This window comes from Triturus cristatus, chromosome 2_1 (assembly GCF_964204655.1).
Source record: "Triturus cristatus chromosome 2_1, aTriCri1.1, whole genome shotgun sequence".
NCBI lineage: Eukaryota > Metazoa > Chordata > Amphibia > Caudata > Salamandridae > Triturus > Triturus cristatus.
In genome coordinates this window covers 257060011-257079260 of record NC_140581.1, presented here as the reverse complement: position 1 = coordinate 257079260, position 19250 = coordinate 257060011, and the positions used below count along the sequence as shown (strand labels likewise).

Here is a 19250-nt window from a genome sequence, read left to right as displayed (position 1 = left end):
AACGAACACCCCTCATAGGTGTGGAAGCTGTTGCTGATCCATTGAGCCCATCGGCAGTTAAAAACAAGCATTTACAATGCAACGGTCTCGGCATTGTTAAAGTTAGAGCTATTGGCATTGCTCATGACAATGCCGTTTCTTTAAATGTTTTAAAAACAAAAAACATAAGCAAAAATAATGTCATGAGCAATGCCAATAGCTCTAACTTTACCAATGCCGAGACCATTGCATTGTAAATGCTTGTTAAAGGTTACAACTGCGCGCACCTGAGGTGACAACTTCTTCGGAGTGCTCTCCACGTGCCAACAAAAGCAACTTGTAACAAAAATACTAATGAGTCATATAATAAATGGAATATATGCAATTGAAAAAACAGCTAAAAAGATTGAAAGTCAGATACTGAAGCTTTCTAGCCACATCTGCTGTGTTTGTCCTGCTTAATTTTATTTATTAGCTTGAAAGGTACAAGTGCACAGCATTTGGAGCAAAAGAAATACCATTGAAGTTCTCAATAATTACACAGTGCAATTTTTAAATGGACACACTGTATATTATCAGTAATAAACCTTTGTAAAACAATTGTGACGCATGTGCATGCTTTGCCCAAAAAGTTTGCAAAGCAAGCAGACACATTTTGGGATGCGTAATTAAATGTTTTTGTTTTTGATTAAGAGTAAGTAGTAAAAAAGTTAGAACTATTGGTATTATAAATGATAATGTATTTTACTTATGTTATTTTGTTTCCAGTGGCGTAAAAGTGTTTTTGAGCTTATAAACATTGTGCTCTCTTTGGGCAAAGCGTTGACAGATTGCCGCTGTGATTTTATGTGTTGTATGTAAAGTGTCACGGTGAGGGTTTAGTTGAAACCTAATGAATTAGAGCTATAGATGCCACCCTGAATGGCAAGATTTTTCCAGTGTTGGATGTGCAAGGCTGCCTGTGTCAATATTGGGGGCACCACACAGGGGCTAATGAGGCGAGTGGTGTAAGGCAGCACACAGTACTGCAGGGATGCACACTGTATGCACACAGAGGTGGGTGCTGCAGGGTCTCTTGAAATCAGTGCATTTACCAGAAGCTGTGGAAGGTAACTGTCCCTGTCTCCATACATTGGGTGGATTCAACCAGAGTATTATTACTGTTTAATATGACCTTTCCACACCAAAAAGAGTAATTGTTCTGCAAAATGAGGTTTTGTTTTGAAAGTACAGCCACTAAAAAATTGTGACACACTTTCTTCCCGGAATCTCCACGTTCGTCTGTCAGGTTAGTGTTAGGAAGAGTATGTGATATGATTTTTAATAATCACTAATTATTTTGCCGCGTGCAAGTCTGTCTAGGATGCGAGAGACAGTTAAACGGTGGAATTTCATATAAAGGCATTTTTTTGCATATGTACAACAGCTACTGTTAGTTACAAACATATATGACGCTGTCTAGCGTCGATCAACAAGACCTATTTAAAACAGCAAACATTCTCCCACTCACTGCGTATGATTTAGTGTGATCGGCATGTTCTCGGCAGCAATACACTTTCTTCATGGAGCCATTTGTTATGTATTGAAAGTAGCTTGTGGTTGCTAGTTTGCCCTCCGGTGTAGAGAAGAGAGACAAAGATTATTGCTACAAATTACTGTGTTAAAAATAACATTGTTTGCAGGAGCTATGTCTTGGAGAAGACTGCCGCTTCTTAGAGAGGAGAAAAAACATTGTGGTAGTGGTTTGTGGAGGAAGGCGTAAGCTAATACTGTAATCACAGGAGCAGGGGACGCCAGACTCGTCTCTTACTGTTTTCACTGGGGCTGTGGGTCAGAAGCCCCGGGAAACCGTTCACCCCCTCACAACAACTCCAGAGTGAAGGAACAGGCAGGAGTGATTGTTTTTGCCACACAAAGTGCTTTAACCCAACCTGTAGGCAAAGGAGCTGGCTGCGGGGCTCCCGGAGGAGACCGGTGGCGAGACTGCGTGGCTGCTGGCGGCATAGCTGAAGGAGGCATACGGTACCAGTCCGGTTCCTCATCATCAGCAGTGACTGTGGGGGCTTGGTGACGACTAATACACAGTCAGCAGCAGCCTGCGTGGTCTGGGGGAGCTGGTTATCACCAGCAGGAGGGAAGATCAAGAGACGACCCTCAGTGCGGCCTCCTGCAGTGTCAGCCGAGCAGATGGAGCTGTGGAGCAGAGCCTGCAGAGGAGGTGCTGGACTCTTAGGCCTCCTGGCTGGGGGTCGTGTGCAGTGGTGTGTGGAGCGAAGAGGAGGGTGGGAAGGGAGGCGGCGATTTAGGAGACGGTGGGGGTGAGGAGGGGAGTTGACTTGGGAACTGAGACTGACATGGACCCTGCGCTGCACACGTTGCTGATGTGCAGCTCCACAAGGCACAGGTTTACCAACATGTACAGAGCACTGGGAAAGATGGGGAGGGTGACGCAGTGCAGAAATAGACACAGCTGGAGGCAAGACCTACAGATAGACCTTACGGACAAAGATTGGCGTCAGGTTCCGAGACGCATCCAACAGATTTCGAGGAATGCACCTCTGAAACTGTTGCAGTTTAACTACATCTACCGCACATACTTGACCCCTTCACGGTTACACTGTTAGTTCATCACGGTGTCGCATACATGCCTGCGCTAAAATGAATAATTGTATGCTCATACGAGCCAAATAGTGGGTGTGCCGGCAGAGGAGGCTGGATCTACGCAGCTAAGCGGCCGCGCGAAAGTGAAAGTGATCGCGATCAAAGCGGCCATGCGGCCGCGAATGTGAAAGTAAACGCGGCGCGCGCGCCCGCGCACATGCACTGTAGCTCTAGGCTGGCCTGGTAGCACTTTTGGGAGCCCACATATAAAATGTCTCTTCGAGCCTTTGGCTCGCGAGACCTAACGACTCCAGGGTCCGCGACGGAGAAGCTGCAAAGTCAGAGGCTGCAAGGCGCCATCTTGATGTGAGCCCGAATGAGAATAAGAAGACCTGGGGTCCGGTGCACAACAGGAGGTGCAGCGGGCAAAAACGTTGGACGGCGTCGGAGAGCAGCGGCGTGGCCCGGGCGAGGCATGGAATTCCAGGGAAGGACCCGTGCACTGGGCACCTGGGCCCAGAAAGTGAAAGTTGCCATGCTGCGAGCGGCTGTAAGCACATGCTGGGGCTGCAGGCTCAGAGCCGCCCGGATTGGAAGCCGCTGCTGAAAACCAGCCACAGAGGTGAGTAGGCAGGGGGGGCTCACGCAGATGGTTTCCGCCCCCCCTCCTCCACCGAGGCATTACATCCGGAGCGGGAGAGGAGTACAGGCCGCACTCTTGAGAAGCACTGGCACCATGGTGGTGATAAGGAGGAGTCCCCCCCTACAAGAAGAGAGGCCCTGCGTGGAACAGTGCTGGCACTCGGATCAGGCCTACTGAGGGGGGATCCGGCGGAACCCCTCTCCTGTCTGCTGGATAAAAAGGGGAAAATAAAAAGTAATAAACTAAAAATTAGGAGCTGGAATACACCGGGCGCCAGGCCAGGCTAACGGGGCCACTACAACAGTACAGAATGCATTGCCAGCTCCATAATAGAAGAGCGGAGACGCAGTTGAGCCTCTAAGCTGCAACAGCCTGAGATGTGCCACGGGCGGCGGTGGAGCCAAAGACACAGATACTGATCAGTGCAGTTGGGCGATACAGAGACATTGTTGGTTCCAAGGCCGCTACAGAGACATTGTTGTTTCCAAGGCCCGAGTGAGGTGGGGGCGGTGATCTCCGAGGCATCCACGATTGCACACCAAACCACATATGACTGGAACATTGACAGACATGCTCAGGGAAATGCAACTCACGGACATATGGAGAGAACATAACCCCACACAGAAAACATTCTCATGCCACATTGCCAGCTACTAATACATTTAGACGTCTGGACTACTGCTTTGTCTCACCACCTCTAGCTTGAGAAGTTAAGGGAGTATCGTATCAAGCAAGATACATCTCGGATCACTCACAGGTTCAGCTTCGTTTTGAGGGCCATAGATCTAGACCGGCTATCCGTACGTGGTGCCTCAGGGCGGAGGCATTACTGGACCCTCCATTTGAGATGGCGGTATCGATGGTATTAACCAAGTTAACCAAATACTTTGAAGAAAACTGGGGGTCGGCCTCGAATAGAGCATATGAACGGGACGCCATGAAGGTGGTCCTTCGAGGGGGCTATTTACATACAGCATATGGGGTGAGGCAGCAGCTAATAAAGGATATAGCTGATCAGGAATGTAGACTGTCCAGGCTTGAGGAGAGGCTACATGTAGTCCCACAGACGCGAGGGGAGTGGTGCAAAGCTAGGGCTGAATTGTTAGAGGCATGGAAACGTCTAGAAAAGCATGACTACACGGCATACAAGCAGCGCCTCCACCGGGAGGGAGGTAAGTCGGGGGCCATATTAGCCAGATTACGGAGAAGGGAATCGTCCACGGAACCAATATTGAAACTTGAAGATGGGGCTGGGAAACCAGTGTACTCGCAAATTGGGATCATTGAAATACTCGCTGGGCACTTGGCCAAAGTGTATGGGAAGGGTACCAAGCCTTCAAGCATAACAATAGAGGAGTTTCTGTAGTCAGGACAATTACCCCAATTAGATCGGGAGATGAAAGAAATTCTAGGGGGCCCTATCACGAGAGAAGAGATACTGGGGGCTATTAAACACCTAAAATCAGTGAAATCACCCGGGAACGATGGTTTCCCCGCTTTAATCCTCCTAGATATTGAACAAGCTTTGGATTCGGTGGCTTGGCCCTTTATATGAGCAACACTGCAAACAAGCATTGGCATTGCCAATAGGTCGCGCATTTGGGATCTTATAAGTATTTAGTTATGCAGCACAATATCCTTGGTGCAATAACATCATCTGTTGCATGGCTAAAAACTTAGAAGGTGAGATCTATTGGCTATGCCAATGCTTGTTTTTGAAGAAGGGTCCGTGAAACCACAAGGAGGAAGGGTCATATTTGATAGGACTTCGATTTGATAACACAAGTATAAAAACGAAGAACTGCAAGAATATTTGGCATTTATAAACTGGCCAGGACAAAATATACCTATCATGCAATCAAAGTAATAAATGTTCGTTTACAAGTGACTGGTTGCGTGCAACTATTTAACGAACAACGTTGAGATGTATGTTTTTTTATATCTTGCTAGGGATTTCAGAAAACCGGGAAAGTAGTGTCATCTCAGTTCTTTGGGAGTCCCGGGCAAGACAATTTTTGGGGTGCCTTGTATAAATTTGAATTATACTACAATTTCCTGATAATTCATGCCCTCCGTGATGCCAAAAACAAATGCTACATTTTATGTTGAACTTTAACAGTGGCACACAACAGTTGAACAATATCTTGATCCAGGACCCCAAAAAACAAGAAGTTGAGCAGGAAATTTGCGATTCTGGGCTTAATAATAGCAAAGAGACGCATTGCAATTGAATGGCAAAAACTGACGCACCCGAAGTACGAAAGATGGTTTAACCCCTTGGCTGCGGCAGGAATTCCGCCGCAGCGCTGGGGGGGTTTTGGGGGCAGCGTGGTGGGGCTGTGCTCATGACGGAGCCACTCCGTCATGAGTCACGGTTGAGCTGTGCTCATGACGGAGTGGTTCCGTCATGACTCCGCCCACGGCGCTAATCGCCCGCACAGGCGGGGAATTAGTGCCGCGTGGGAGGAGCGGCCGCCAACGGCATGACGGAACCACTCCGTCATGAGCACACGGCACCCGTGGCTCATGACGGAGTGGTTCCGTCATGAGCGGGGAAGGGGTTAAAGATGCGTGAATGGGCAACGGCCGAGAGAGTAAGAATGAAACAAGTTAGAAGAGACGAAAAATTAGTAGACGACCTCCAAGCATGGACGGTAATGATAACTGACCTACAGCCCCCAATAGTAGCGAACTCACAGACTGGAACAACCAACTTATAGAACTCACAAGGTACACAGATGTAGCATAATTGAACAGACGATACATTACTCAGACAGCAAAAGGAATACAGATGGGGTGGTTTGGGGTGAGTTACAGGGAAACGTTGGCGTAACAGTAAATAAGCAGGAAACATCGACATTAAAAGGGATTTATCAGAAAATGGGAGAGAGAGATGCAGCCTAAAGGCTGCAACGTCAGAGAATTATGTCTTAACCTGAAAGATACAGTAGTATGTATAATGGCCTGCGGAGCACCAACCCATTGGAAGAGTTATTGTATGGTCTATGCTCGTCAATGATGTTGCATGTGTTTTTGAAAATGGCAATAAAGTTTATTTTTAAAAAATTGGTTGCAAAACATCAATACATACCATAGTGAATCAGGATTTGGAAGGGACGCCCTAAATATGCCCCTTCCAAATATAGAATCGCAAACTCAAATTGTAATTTGGCTTTTGTACAATTAAAAATGCTTTTTTTGCATTTGCAGAAGTTCTATTCTGCAAATCCGGCTCTCTACGACCTTCAAAAATGTTGTGTGCATATGGCCTTTAGTCTCAAGGTTGTATATCGTAAACCTAAGTGAACTGCAGCCTATATTACACAGCTTGAATTGTCTGTGTGTGTATGTGCATTGGGGTGAGACACATCAAACATGCATATTAATGAGAAGCCTGACACAAACACACACTTCTAGGAATCTTTTTTTCTTACAGTGATTTCATAAGCTTGTTCAGACGATTCAGGGCTTTTCCCTTCATTGCGGAGAGATGTGATCCTGTATTTTAAAGGTGTGTGCTATAGCTATGTAACAAGTGCCCTAAGCACTGTTGATCTCATAGCAGACAACTTAGCTTATTTGCTCGGATTAGGATTTGTTAGTCCGATATTGGGACCATAATGTGCAATAGTGGTGGATCATCACAGGCTTCCATGGTATAAAGCTGAGAATCATACATGGTAATACATTCTAGTGAGATGGAAAAGGAGTCTGGTTTTGTAGCACTTTTGTTTGCTTAATTTCCCCGGACTGTGTAATGTGGAGTTGTGATGAAATGTGTTAGTTCTCAGCAGGCAGTTTTGGTAGTAATGAGCCTAGTTATCCTTAATTCTTCGTAGTGTTTAAGGGCTAGTAAATAATCACTTTTGAGGAGTTGCAATCAAGCACCAGAGGAGTTCTGTTTTAAAAATATTTTCTGGCACTTTTCATTTCTGTCGTACACCAAAGAGCACTGGCACAATAGAAATGATGGGCAGTCTTGTTAAGGGATTGATGAAAGCTACTAAGGAAATATTGTCCCTAGCTAAAGCAATAGCAAAATTAGTACTAGTAGACTGTTGGTTGATGAGAGGAGATGGAGTAATCTACTTCCATTACTCTACAACCAGCCCCTACCCTGTTAAGTTAAATTGGATACTTGTTCCTAATGCTGGAGGCAAACAGATCATCTTTGTGACTCGGAGAATTTCTCGGTCCAGTGCACATCTCTGATGGATGTAGGAAATGATTAGATCTTAAAATACCAACCTCCACAATATCATCCTTGAAAATAATAGTCCATTGTGTACCATTGATGATGTAAAATATGAAGTCTCATTATGTTTGAGAATCCACATCTGCTAGTCATGTAAGCATGTCTCTAAAAGTGAATCAAAATATTGGTCTTCCTTTTGATGGCTGGTTTTCAGAGCAGTATTTTGAGATCTCACCACCACAGATAAGAACGGGTAAGTGAGAATCTCCTTTCATTCAGCTGTAGTAGACGATTGATCTGGTCCTTGTACCAGTAGTAAGAAGGTCTAAGAGTGCAGGAAAGTCCTACTGGAAACAAAGTTCTTCAGAATTCACCTGGATACAGTTTTCTAGAATGATGGATCTTCTTTCTCATTAAACACTTATGGAGGGAGATCCAGGTTTCTCTGTGAGCACACAGACCATGCTTCTGAGGGCTCCAGCTTTCTTACTTTCTTGATCAGATGGGCTGGAACTCAATGCAATTGCAAACACTTCTTAAAGCTACAGACATGTGAAACTGCTCAGCACAGCCTGCAGAAGGAACAAGCATTTGCAATGCAATAGGTCTCGCATTTACTAGAGTTTGGGCTATTGGCATTGTAAACGACAATGCCTTTTATTTATGTATTTTTTTTTAAAACAGATAAATAAAAGGCATTGTTATTTACAATGCCAATACCATGAACTCTCGCAAACACGAGACCTATTGCATTGAAAATGCATTAGGAGACAGCGTGTCCTGCCTTTTCCTGCCGCCAAGAGCAGGCAGGACAAAGCTCTTTGAGTAAATAGTGCTCGGAGGCTGTAATTAAAGCCTACCGAGCACCAACACACGTAACAGGGGATGTCCTCATGGGAGCTTACAAAATGGGAAAAGGTGGTACTAAGGAGGGACTATTAAGCCTATTTACTAATGGAAAGCCACAATGTACAACGGACAATGACACAAGCTAATGAAACAAGGCAGAGAGCGCAGCACAGCCTTAGCAGTGGGATGGCAGCCTTGATAACATCAGAGCAGCCACCGCGCCCGGCCTCAAAACAGGAAAGTCAACTCAAGAATGTAGATTTACGTGCATCCCGCGAGACCTAAAAAGGAAGGTTTAGGCCTGGCAAAATGATTATTTTGCCAAGTAAAAACGGCAGTTTAAAAGTGCACTACAGCCTGCAGTGGCAGGCCCAAGTCAGGTTTTACAGAACAACTTTAGTGTGCGACACAGTGAGTGCTGCAGCGCACAATATGGTATTTAATTAACAGGCCCAGGGAATATGTTGTACCATACACTAGGGACTTATAAGTAAATTAAATGTACCAATCTGCTGTGGGACAATATTACCATGTTTTCGGAAGACAGCACAAGCATGTTACCACTGGTCAGCAAGAAAAAAGTGCAGAGTCTTAAAAGCCAACAAAAGTTGGTTCATGAAAGGACAGCATCAATCTGGGATGACCCTGCAGAAAGGGTCAGGTCCAACCCATGCGATGGGCGATTGCTGCAATGGTTGACTGCTTTTATCACACTCTATACAGGAAGGGATCTGTCTGCTTACTGTAATAGGAGTTCTGTCTTTCCACATTTGTTGAGATGTCTTAAGCAAAGCTGCTGTCCTCACATCACCAAAAGGAAAAGATGACCACAGAAGTCAGTGAAAAACCGGCAGGAGTTTTATAGCACCATAAAACTCATATGTGGTGTCCCTTAGCCCAAGCCACTCATTACTGATCACAATAAAACCTCTAAATTAGTTCTATACGACATCAGTCAGAATCCAGCAAGGTTCACCCACAAATTAAAACTCACTCATTAACACTTTTCGTCGCTCTACGCCCAACACATCCACTACTAATTTTTAACCCATAAAGTAGTTTAGAAAGCATTAATTTTTCCTGTTTATCTTTCATCTACTTTTCATGTCTAACCACTAGCGAAAGTGTGTTAAACTATCACACATGAAGTATGCAAATCCCCCACATAGGGAGGGACACTACAAACATAGAAATGTCAAACATAGCGATACTGAAAACTTGTCAGCTACATCTAAAACCTTCAGTAAATTCAGACCAGTTGTCCTGGTTTGATGAATGCCACCTCTTCTGCAAAATCAAATAAGTCATAAAACATGTCCATTTTAGTCATGAAAATAACTATTAACGCAAGATCCTACTACCCAATAATTACAAATGTAGCCTCATCTGATCACAACTTCTACTCCTCCCCCGTAATCTTGGGCTCTTCCTTAATATATCAGCACAAGTAAACTACGTTCCCTAGCGTGCAAACCCCTCCAGGGAGCTCCACTTGTCTTCTGCCCCGCATTTCCCTACCTGATCCTTCCTTGGATATCTCGGGTCCCAAACATCCCTAGCACACTGAATGCAAGCAGGGCAGTAGGCGCGGCTGCTGCGGGTGGCCCTTGCACACGCCGCAGCTCTCCAGCAACTGCAGGTCGGGGGCCTCGGAGTGCCGCTCCCTGGGGGACCCTGCCAAAGCCGTCTGTGCCATGCTTGCTGCTAAGTATGCGCTGCACCCACCTCTGTCCTGAGTTTTGCTAGGGATGCCCTTAACACTGTCTGGGGAATGGCGGGAACAAAAGATCCGCAGCTTAGCGGTTATAGCAACGCATTGTATCCGCAGGACAGTAGGAGGAGAAGTCCTGCGCATGCACTCACTGACACCTGATGCACGTTACCCAACGAGACAACGAGCGCAATATCGCGTTAAACAAGTGGCATGCCACAAGGAGAACCCAGTTTACAGGTTTACAAGCATTGTAGCCACCAAAAAAAGGAATACGCTTAAAACAGATCAAAGTAGTTATGGGTTTAGAAGTACTATTACCGGTGTAGTCCGACTCACAAAACAAGCACGCAAGTGGTACGCGCGTGCGCGCCACAGCAAGACATCTGTTTTGCATTATCGGGCATGATAATGCAAAACAGATGTCGGCCGTGCAGGTAACAGACACCAATAGGCCATGGGTGGGGCAAATGTGGGCGCTTTGTTAGAAAGACGCACGCAACGCCCAATAGCCTGCAACGATAACAAAACCACACGCACAAGTGTGTGTTCAGCTTTCTGAAGCCCCTACAAGAAGTCTCGCGCTGCGCGAGCAGTGCTGAGCACTGCAACGCTAGACGCGAGACCTAAAAAGCTAGGGCCCGATTCACAGAACTAACTTAAGACAAAATCCTAAACTTACTACCATTTTGGTATTCACAGAAGGCACTTACTCATTTTGGTATTCACAGAAGGCACTTACTCATTTCGGTATTCACAGAAGTTAGGAGTCCTAACTTTAGGACTCCTAAATGCCTTCTGTGAATACCGAAAGTCTTAAAATTAGGATATTTCTCAGTTTAGTAGTAGTATAGTTAGGACTCCTAACTTTAGGACTCCTAAATGCCTTCTGTGAATACCGAAGGTCCTAAAATTAGGATTTTTCTCAGTTTGGTAGAAGTATAGTTAGGACTCCTAACTTTAGGACTCCTAAATGCCTTCTGTGAATACCGAAAGTCTTAAAATTAGGATTTTTCTCAATTTAGTAGTAGTAAAGTTAGGACTCCTAACTTTAGGACTCCTAAATGCCTTCTGTGAATACCGAAAGCCTTAAAATTAGGATTTCTCTCAGTTTAGTAGTAGTAAAGTTAGGAGTCCTAACCTTAGGACTCCTAAACTGAGAAAAATCCTAATTTTAAGACTTTTGGTATTCACAGAAAGCATTTAGGAGTCCTAAAGTTAGGACTCCTAACTTCTGTGAATACCGAAGTGAGTAAGTGTGTTTTGTGAATACCAAAATGAGTAAGTGCCTTCTGTGAATACGAAAATGGTAGTAAGTTTAGGATTTTGTCTTAAGTTAGTTCTGTGAATCGGGCTCCTAGACTTTATATGAAGGTCCTCACAGCCTTTAAGCAGATTCTTTTAGAAACAGTTATTATTGGAATTGGGATCAGGGCCCTGTGAGAAATTTCATGTGGGGTCACTTGGCTTGCATATTTATAATGAAAAGGAGATTTGGTTCACATTATCTATAGGAACACATCAGTTATTGCTCTGAAGTGGTCCGAACAGGGATATGGAGGCACAAGAATTATCATAAACATTTTTACTATTATCTAATGGTCTTTGCTCCCTTACTTCCTGGCAGGCAAATGTATTTATACCTCTCGATCTTGGGAAGTCTAGTATGTGGAGGGCATTAACTCTTCACCAAACAATTAACAGCCTCACTGCATGTCCTATTGAAGAGCAGCTGTACCATGCGTCTGTTCACATGGACTTTTCTTAGGGCATCAAACTCTTTCTTCCATTTTAGTCTGGATTACTTTCCAAAGTTAGTCTTGTGTAAGTGACCCTCAAATGAGTATTTTTTTTCTCTGATGAGACTTTGATATACATTCTCTTCAGTTGCTTAAAGATAAGTGTTAATCATGAGAGATATTATTTTGTTGTTCTCCTAGTAATTGTTTCGTACAATACCCACATTTGATTTTTACTAGTAAGCATTTTTTATTTCACAACCTTCAATCATTATGTAGCATGATCCTCATTGCAAGACTCAATGTTGAGGCACATACCTTTTGATTTCCATTGATATGCAGTACTCTTTGGCGAACACATTGAACTGATGCTTATCTATGCAGCTACGGAAACAAAGCTGTCCAGTGCCTCTAGTCCTCAAATGATGTGGCCTTTCTATCCACCCCAAATCAAAAATAGCTGCTGTGACTTTCAGGTGGCCACAGATGTGGAGTTTAAGCATTCAAACAAGAACCACAGCTTTAAAAAAATATTTTTTCAACTATCTGGGGCATATCCTATTTTCAGCAAGGAAGCTAGCTGGAGGTTTTCTCAGAGAGTACATGCTTTGCATATAGGGGCACTTTTCCCTGACACACAGTACTAAGCAATACTTCCGTTATGTTTAACTAGGATCTCATTGATCGGGGGAATTAGAGTGTAGGCACAGCATTATTGCAAGTACCCCATCGAACTCTGATGTCTCATAGCTCTCTCAGTGCTTACGAGCTTACTTTTCATAGCCAATTAATTTCTTTTCAGTCATTTTATTCACTCAGTTATTATTCTTCCTTGGAGCGACATAGTGTAAAAGAGGAAGGTGTGAAACAGATTCCATTATATAACTGGATATTGAGGCACGTGGCTAGGACTATGAAGATGGTGGCTTCAGAGTAGCACAGCTCCAGCCACGAGGCCCCTGAATTGCACATTATCCAACATCCGATACTAAGAGCCTCACCTTCTGGTGACGAAGATAGTAGGAACTAGATAAGAGTCCACCCCCCGGCACATAAAGTTGGGATTGCTTAGCAAGTGAGACAGAGCCACAGACTCCATCTTCAGGCCGAAACATGAGGACAGTGTGAACCCTCTTGGAAAGAGGGAGGCTGTGAGAATGTGGCTAGGCCTGCTGAGTGCAGTGGGTCACTTGGGCTCAGTTGGACAAGTGAGGGGGCGTTGAACTGTATTAGGTCCTGGTACAAAGACAAGCCAAATGGGAGAGAATCCAGGCCTGGGGCCCCCTCCGCCCCACAGGTTCTAGATTGTAGTCCCCTGAGACTGGCACTTGACAAATGGACCCCAAGCTGACAGAGGAGAGGGCAGTCATGTGGGCCAAAAGTCACTGAGAGAGACTGGTTGTCTAGCAGAGAAGACTGCCGCAGTAATTTAGACTCCACCTCCTTTATAGAAAGTACAGACAGCTGCAACATAAAGTAAATGGCCATGACCTGTGCCTGAGCAATGGTGTTGCAGGCAGTGGGGGTGCCGCATGAACTCAGCAAGCTTGAAGTGATGAGGTGTGCAGGTGGAGGGTATGTGGTCAATGAGAAGGGGTGGCTGCATGAAGGGACAAGAAGGCACAGGTCCTGCAGTGTGCCCTCACCTTCCTCCCACTTTAAGCGGTCCAGAATACCAGTGAATATTGGGCATTCCTTGACAGATCCCACTTCCGTCATGCCTCAAGAGCCGAAATAGGGCAGGGACAGGACACAATCAAATAGACATCATTGTACAGGAGCACTTCTAGGAGCTACATCTTTGGAAGAGATGGCTGCTTATGCCTCCGTTCACCCCCTCCTCCCATTCTAGGTTCCTGACAGGTCCCTCCTCCAGGTGGGAGACCTGAAAGTGGGCTGACCTGATGCAACACTGAGGCGACTCCGTATGTGGTCACTGAAAGAAATGACCTCCTACTGGAATCTATTCTCTTGACATCTTGTCTATCAGCACAGTGATAGACAAGGTGTATGGCGAACATAGCAGGGCCTTGTTGCCAATGTTTGTCCAGCCTAATGCAGGACCCAGTCTTGAAGAGGGATCTGAAGGACAGAAACCAGACTCAGACCTGGTGAGCCAAGGGGAGACAGTAAATTGGACATGATTCAGTTAGCTCTACCCAAGACTCTTTTCAGCCAAAAATAGAAGAAGTGGCACTGGATTTGAGCCTCTGAAAGGAGGATCATAAGAAGCTAACCCAGAGGGTGAGCCGAGCAGAGAATAGAATCCAGACACTCAGCCCCCAAGCTGCTGACATGTTACAGACCATACAGGACCTCACAAATAAGGTGCAGTTTCTGGAAGGGTGGTGGAAGATGCTTAGGGCATTGCCTGATAAAGTAATATCTGAGTGGTGGGCCTTCCTGAGGGTAGGGACGAGAGGGACATGGTTGCTTTTCTGGGATTTGGCTGTCCAGTTCCTTAATGGTTATGAGCTTTTTTTGTTAGAAAGAGCACAAAGCGTCCCAGCACACTGCCCGGCCAACAGAGAGGCTCCAAGACCCACAAGATTATCTTGCCTTCGGCGAGAAAAGAAGGCCACTTTGTGTTTGAGTACAGGAAGATCTTCATCTTTCCTTATTACGCTCTCGCGTTCCAAAGTCAAAGCCCTTCTTTTATGGGAGTGAAGAAACGGGGTCAAAATATGCACTGCTCTTCCCATCTAGGCTTAAGATAACTCAATGCCAGAAGTCTTTATTTATCACAGAACCTGTGGTGGCCTGGGATTGGGTAAAGCCTCAGAGCACCATGCAACACGTGGGATCTTCAATCAAAGCAACAAAAAACGATTGTGGTAAACCAACTGCCACACTCTGTATAATCCGTATCGCACTGTGCTCACTCCAAGGGTCAACAGTTTAGAACACAACACAAATATATAATTTATGAATTATATGGGAAGGAGCACTAAATGACAATTGATCTATCATAAGGACATACCCCAATCAAATTACAATAGCCCACCACCAATGAGCAACCAAAACTCAACAATTCGACAATAAAAAATTATCCCAAAAATGAGCATCAAATTGTCATGTATATTCTTTCAATGCTTTTTTATTGCTTCTTTTCATTTTTTTACTACGTGAAGACACAACCGCAATTAATGCTTATTTTTGGGATACTTTTCTTTTTTGAACTTTTTGGAATTTTGGTTACTCATTGATGGTGGGCCATTGTAATTTGATTGGGGGATGTCCTTATGATAGATCAATTGTCTATTTAGCAGGATCCCATCACCTGGATACCCTCATGGGTGATTAGCCATGATCTACAAATCCTGATTGATGACAGCCGTTTTTTAGGAAAGGTGGTGGAGTTAATAATATAATGACCAGGCAGACAGGTTATCCAAAAAATGATAACATGCATATTCGGTCTCATGCCTTCACCTAAGATGGACAAAGACACCTGTCAATTTATTGATCTAGCATTAGCAATGGTCAGGAGAATCATCACCAGGAAGAGATACTAGAGATACTAGAGAAAGCAGTCTCCTGAACCTATAAAACCCTAATAAATAATATTCCCGATAACTTGTTAACACTTAGGGGCCGATTCGATCTGGGTCGGAAGGGCACCGAATGCGATCCGGCTGGAAAAACTACGAGCCATACGTGTGTTTTCCGCCCGACTCGTACAGCTGTACGAGCGAGCAAGTACGATGCGAGCTACGTGAAATTCACCGACCGAGTCGTTTCCGGGTCCGAACCGCCCCATACGTCTTGGTCGGAAGCTAACCGTGGCGTGCAATGGATGCGATTTACAACCGAGCCAGTACAATGCACGCGTTGGACAGCCTATGTGAGCCGGAGTGTCCGGATCGCAAAACGTCCAGGTGGTTGCCTTTGGGGGTCTGCGTCAGACCCCCTGTCACCCGCAGCCCTACGACTCAGACACAGGGGGAGACCCAAGGTTCCCCCCTAACACAGGCATGTACTGTGCGGATGGCAATGACGCGTACCCACTGTAGGGGGCGCCCTTGCGCAAGACGTACCCATTCAGTCTATGGGAGCCCATGTACGCGTCATACGACCGGCTCCCATTGACTTCTATGGGAGTCCGACCGAACCGAATCTGGCAGCCTACGGCCGCATCGTACTCGCTCGGTCGAACTGCAGGACTCTGGCTTGATCGGAATACACTGTGGATCCGGCTCGGTCAGAGTGCTTTCCAACCCGGATCGGAATCGGCCCCCTAGAGGCAAATGGGAGGATCTAATGGGTACTCTGGAGGACCTAGACTATGTGACGGCCCTGATGCACCCTAGAGAAGTGGCGATCAAGCTCAGGCAGGTACAGTTTAAAATACTACACAGGGTATATTACGACGGGGCGAGATTGCACGTGATGGGCAAAGCAGAGACACCAGACTGCTGCGGTGTAAAACAGAGCGTGGATCTTTTATACACACTTTATGGGAATGTCAACTAATACATAGATACTTGACACGGATAGTACAAGAGCTGAATAACGTACTGCAAATGTAAATGCTGATGGACCCCAAATATGTTCCTTTAGGAATCCACACAGACTTTGACATCCCTAGATATAAGCTTCTGTTAAGTAACCTAGGACTAGTAGTGGCTAAGCGAGACATAGCCAGATACTGGGGAAGAGTAGAACTCTCCACCATGAAAGAATGGCAGACTGGTATGGATATGTACATGGGTGCAGAAAAAACGGTATATAAAGCAGGGGGGTGCCCCAAAATGTTCCGTAAAATCTGGCAGCCATTGTTTTTTTGTTTTTTTAAATCTTTTTATTAACTGTACCAAAATTCGACATTACATTTAGACAGTTTGTGCTACAGAGACGACAATGTTACAACATCACATAACATAGTATTTCTCTGAGGTAGTTTAGATCAATGAATTCATGGTGTTGGTGGTTCGTCAAGGGAGGGGGGATATTTGGGGAAGCACATATATTCCCCCTGTATGCATTCCATTTGTCCCATATAGCAGACCATTGTTTTGGGCAACCTACTGCTACATACAACGTTTTCTCTCTGACCATGCACCAGTCCATGTCTGCTTTTCAGGCCTCAATTTTCGGCAACCCCTCTGCTCCCCACAGTTGTGCAATATTTATTTTTGCCACCATTACCCCAAGGGTGACCCATAGTTCATCTTTACTGGTCAAATCGGTAGGTTCCCATACATTCAACAGACAGCGTTTGGCCTAATCTCAGTGTCTAGTACCTCTCCCATACAGTCATGGATCTTCTCTCAATATTTCTGTACTCTCCTACATTCTCATATTATGTGAATAAAGGTGCCCAACACTCCACATTTTCTCCTACATGTTCCATCCATCACCCTTCCCATTTTTACAAGTCTGGGCCCTGAGACATAGACTCTGTGTAAGATTTTAAGTTGAACTAGGCGCAGTCTAGACGAGATCGCTACTTCCCTTGGGGAGGCCAGCCCTTCCTGCCATTCTTCATCATCTAATTCTAGTCCATCCCCCTCCCAGCGCTCTCGTATTGGTCCGAGGGGGTCTGTCATGATATTTACTAACTTTTTGTAGGTCAGGGAAATTTCTTTTTCTGGGAGGCAGCCATCCAGTAGCCTGTCTTCCAGTGGAGAATATTCCGGAGGATGGTGCCCTCTGGTAGGTTGGACTTACTGGCAGCCATTGTTGAATTATTACAATCTAGAAATAGAAGAGGAGGAAACAGATGTAATTCCGAGGGACCTGAGACATACCCAATGCAGAAAAGAGGAAATATCACAGGGGCCACGAGGAAGAAATGCAACGGCGCAAACTCTGTATCCTTATCAACTGCAAATGTTACCAATTGTAATGGATGGAAAATAAGTGAGATATATCTGCTGAATACTTTGCTGTTTTTTGTAAAACATAATTAAAATATTTTTTAAAAACAAAAACTAGTGATGTGATCTTATCACATTGGCAGAGACTGTGATGTGCTGCTTAAACTATAAACAGGGTCAGATGCCAGACTCCTGAGAGTAACACAGAAGTCCTAAGGTAAACTACAGTGGGTGCCTTCGAACAGGTGAATTGTTAGATGTTTGAGTAATGCAGGGTCTGACTTTCTTCTGTAGTCTGGCTCATACAGTACATATAAATTGGCTGGGATCGCCATTGGTGTGGTTTCAACATGAAAGATGTCTGATGTAATGTGTTGGATGCAATGAAATTCATTCCAATCTATTGTCTAATTGTTGGAAACCTTTTGTTAGAAAAGAAAATCAATATTTAGATATTACAAAAAACAGAGATTGTTGGGGCACAATAAGCAAAACCTGATAACATTTATTTTATCCGGAACGAGAATAACCATATGCAATCTTGACTACAATATTGAAAGGATGTAAGGATGATATCCAGTGGGAATTGGTGAGACACTGCAGTTTCTCAAAGTATACAGAATTTAAAAATTTCACTAAACGTTCTTGCTGGTCTCTTGTGGCAAAATTGAACTGGCTGGAAACTGGTTTGAGGATAAAATGTTTTTGGTTCTGGTTTTATTGCACAAAAGTTTACATCTATAAAATCTTGTTAGATTCACATAATCCAGACTTTGTTAATTTCATGAGTTTTGCCTGCATAAAAATTGCTCCAGGGCCTAATACAAAGTAACTTTGGATATGGGTTGGATGACCAACTCACAATATGCTGGGAAGGTCGCCAAATGCTTCAGGATGCTAATGCGCGTCTTATTGTATTCTTTCAGAAATTGCAAGCTCTTTGTCTGAGGCTCTACACTTCAACACCTTTGGGGGAAATCCTGTAGCCTGTGCTGTTGGATCTGCTGTCATTGATGTAAGATTGTAATCAGTAATGAAGTTGACACATTTTAGGGCTGCTTAAAATCGAAAAGACCTATCAATACTTTTTGTTAAACAGCGAACACCACATCGACTAAACACTGGTTTTAGGTTTAGCCTGTATGCTCAGTGCCCTTATGTAATAGAATTACTTCACTTCTAATGTTTATTATTTCCTTAAAATACCAAGTGCTGTTAATGAACTGTATTTTAGGGCTTCATATTAAGGTCAGCATTCTCTGCTATCCTGCATTTATTGTCACAGACTTGACACCTGGAGGGATATCTGTTGTTTCTTCTTGGCGGTCTGGTCTTCACTTGGTCTGCCAGAGGTAGGGGGGAGTAACCACTAACCATAGTGCTGCTGACGTAGGATACCACCCAGCAGTTAGGGCCTTCCAGAAAAAGATTTGAGGAGAAAAAATGCCCAAAGGGCAAACAATTCCAGAAGGTATTAGCAAAGACTCCGGAATAGTTAGAGATGACTTGACACCAACAAGAGGAGCTTGGTGAAGGGGGGGCAAAGCTGAGATCAAAAGTCACAGTATGAAGCTACACTTGGCAGGAAGTAGTGAGGCTGTGAACCTGGAGAACACAACAAGAGGGCAGAAGGAAAAAGGAACAACTCTGGCATGGATCCAGAAAGGACTTTTCTTGTTGAAGACAGGTGCGTGGAATATGACAAACAAGCGAC

General features: G+C 44.7%; 1 protein-coding gene across 2 annotated transcripts in view; it reads left to right on the top strand.

Moving 5' to 3' along the window:
* AGXT2 (alanine--glyoxylate aminotransferase 2) overlaps positions 1-19250 on the top strand; it is a 399697-nt gene that overhangs the window by 279808 nt on the left and 100639 nt on the right. For both annotated transcript variants that reach the window (XM_085630974.1, XM_085630979.1), the window contains exon 11: positions 18463-18551. In XM_085630974.1, coding sequence (XP_085487100.1) covers positions 18463-18551 — 89 coding nt within the window. The remainder of the gene's footprint in view (positions 1-18462; positions 18552-19250) is intronic.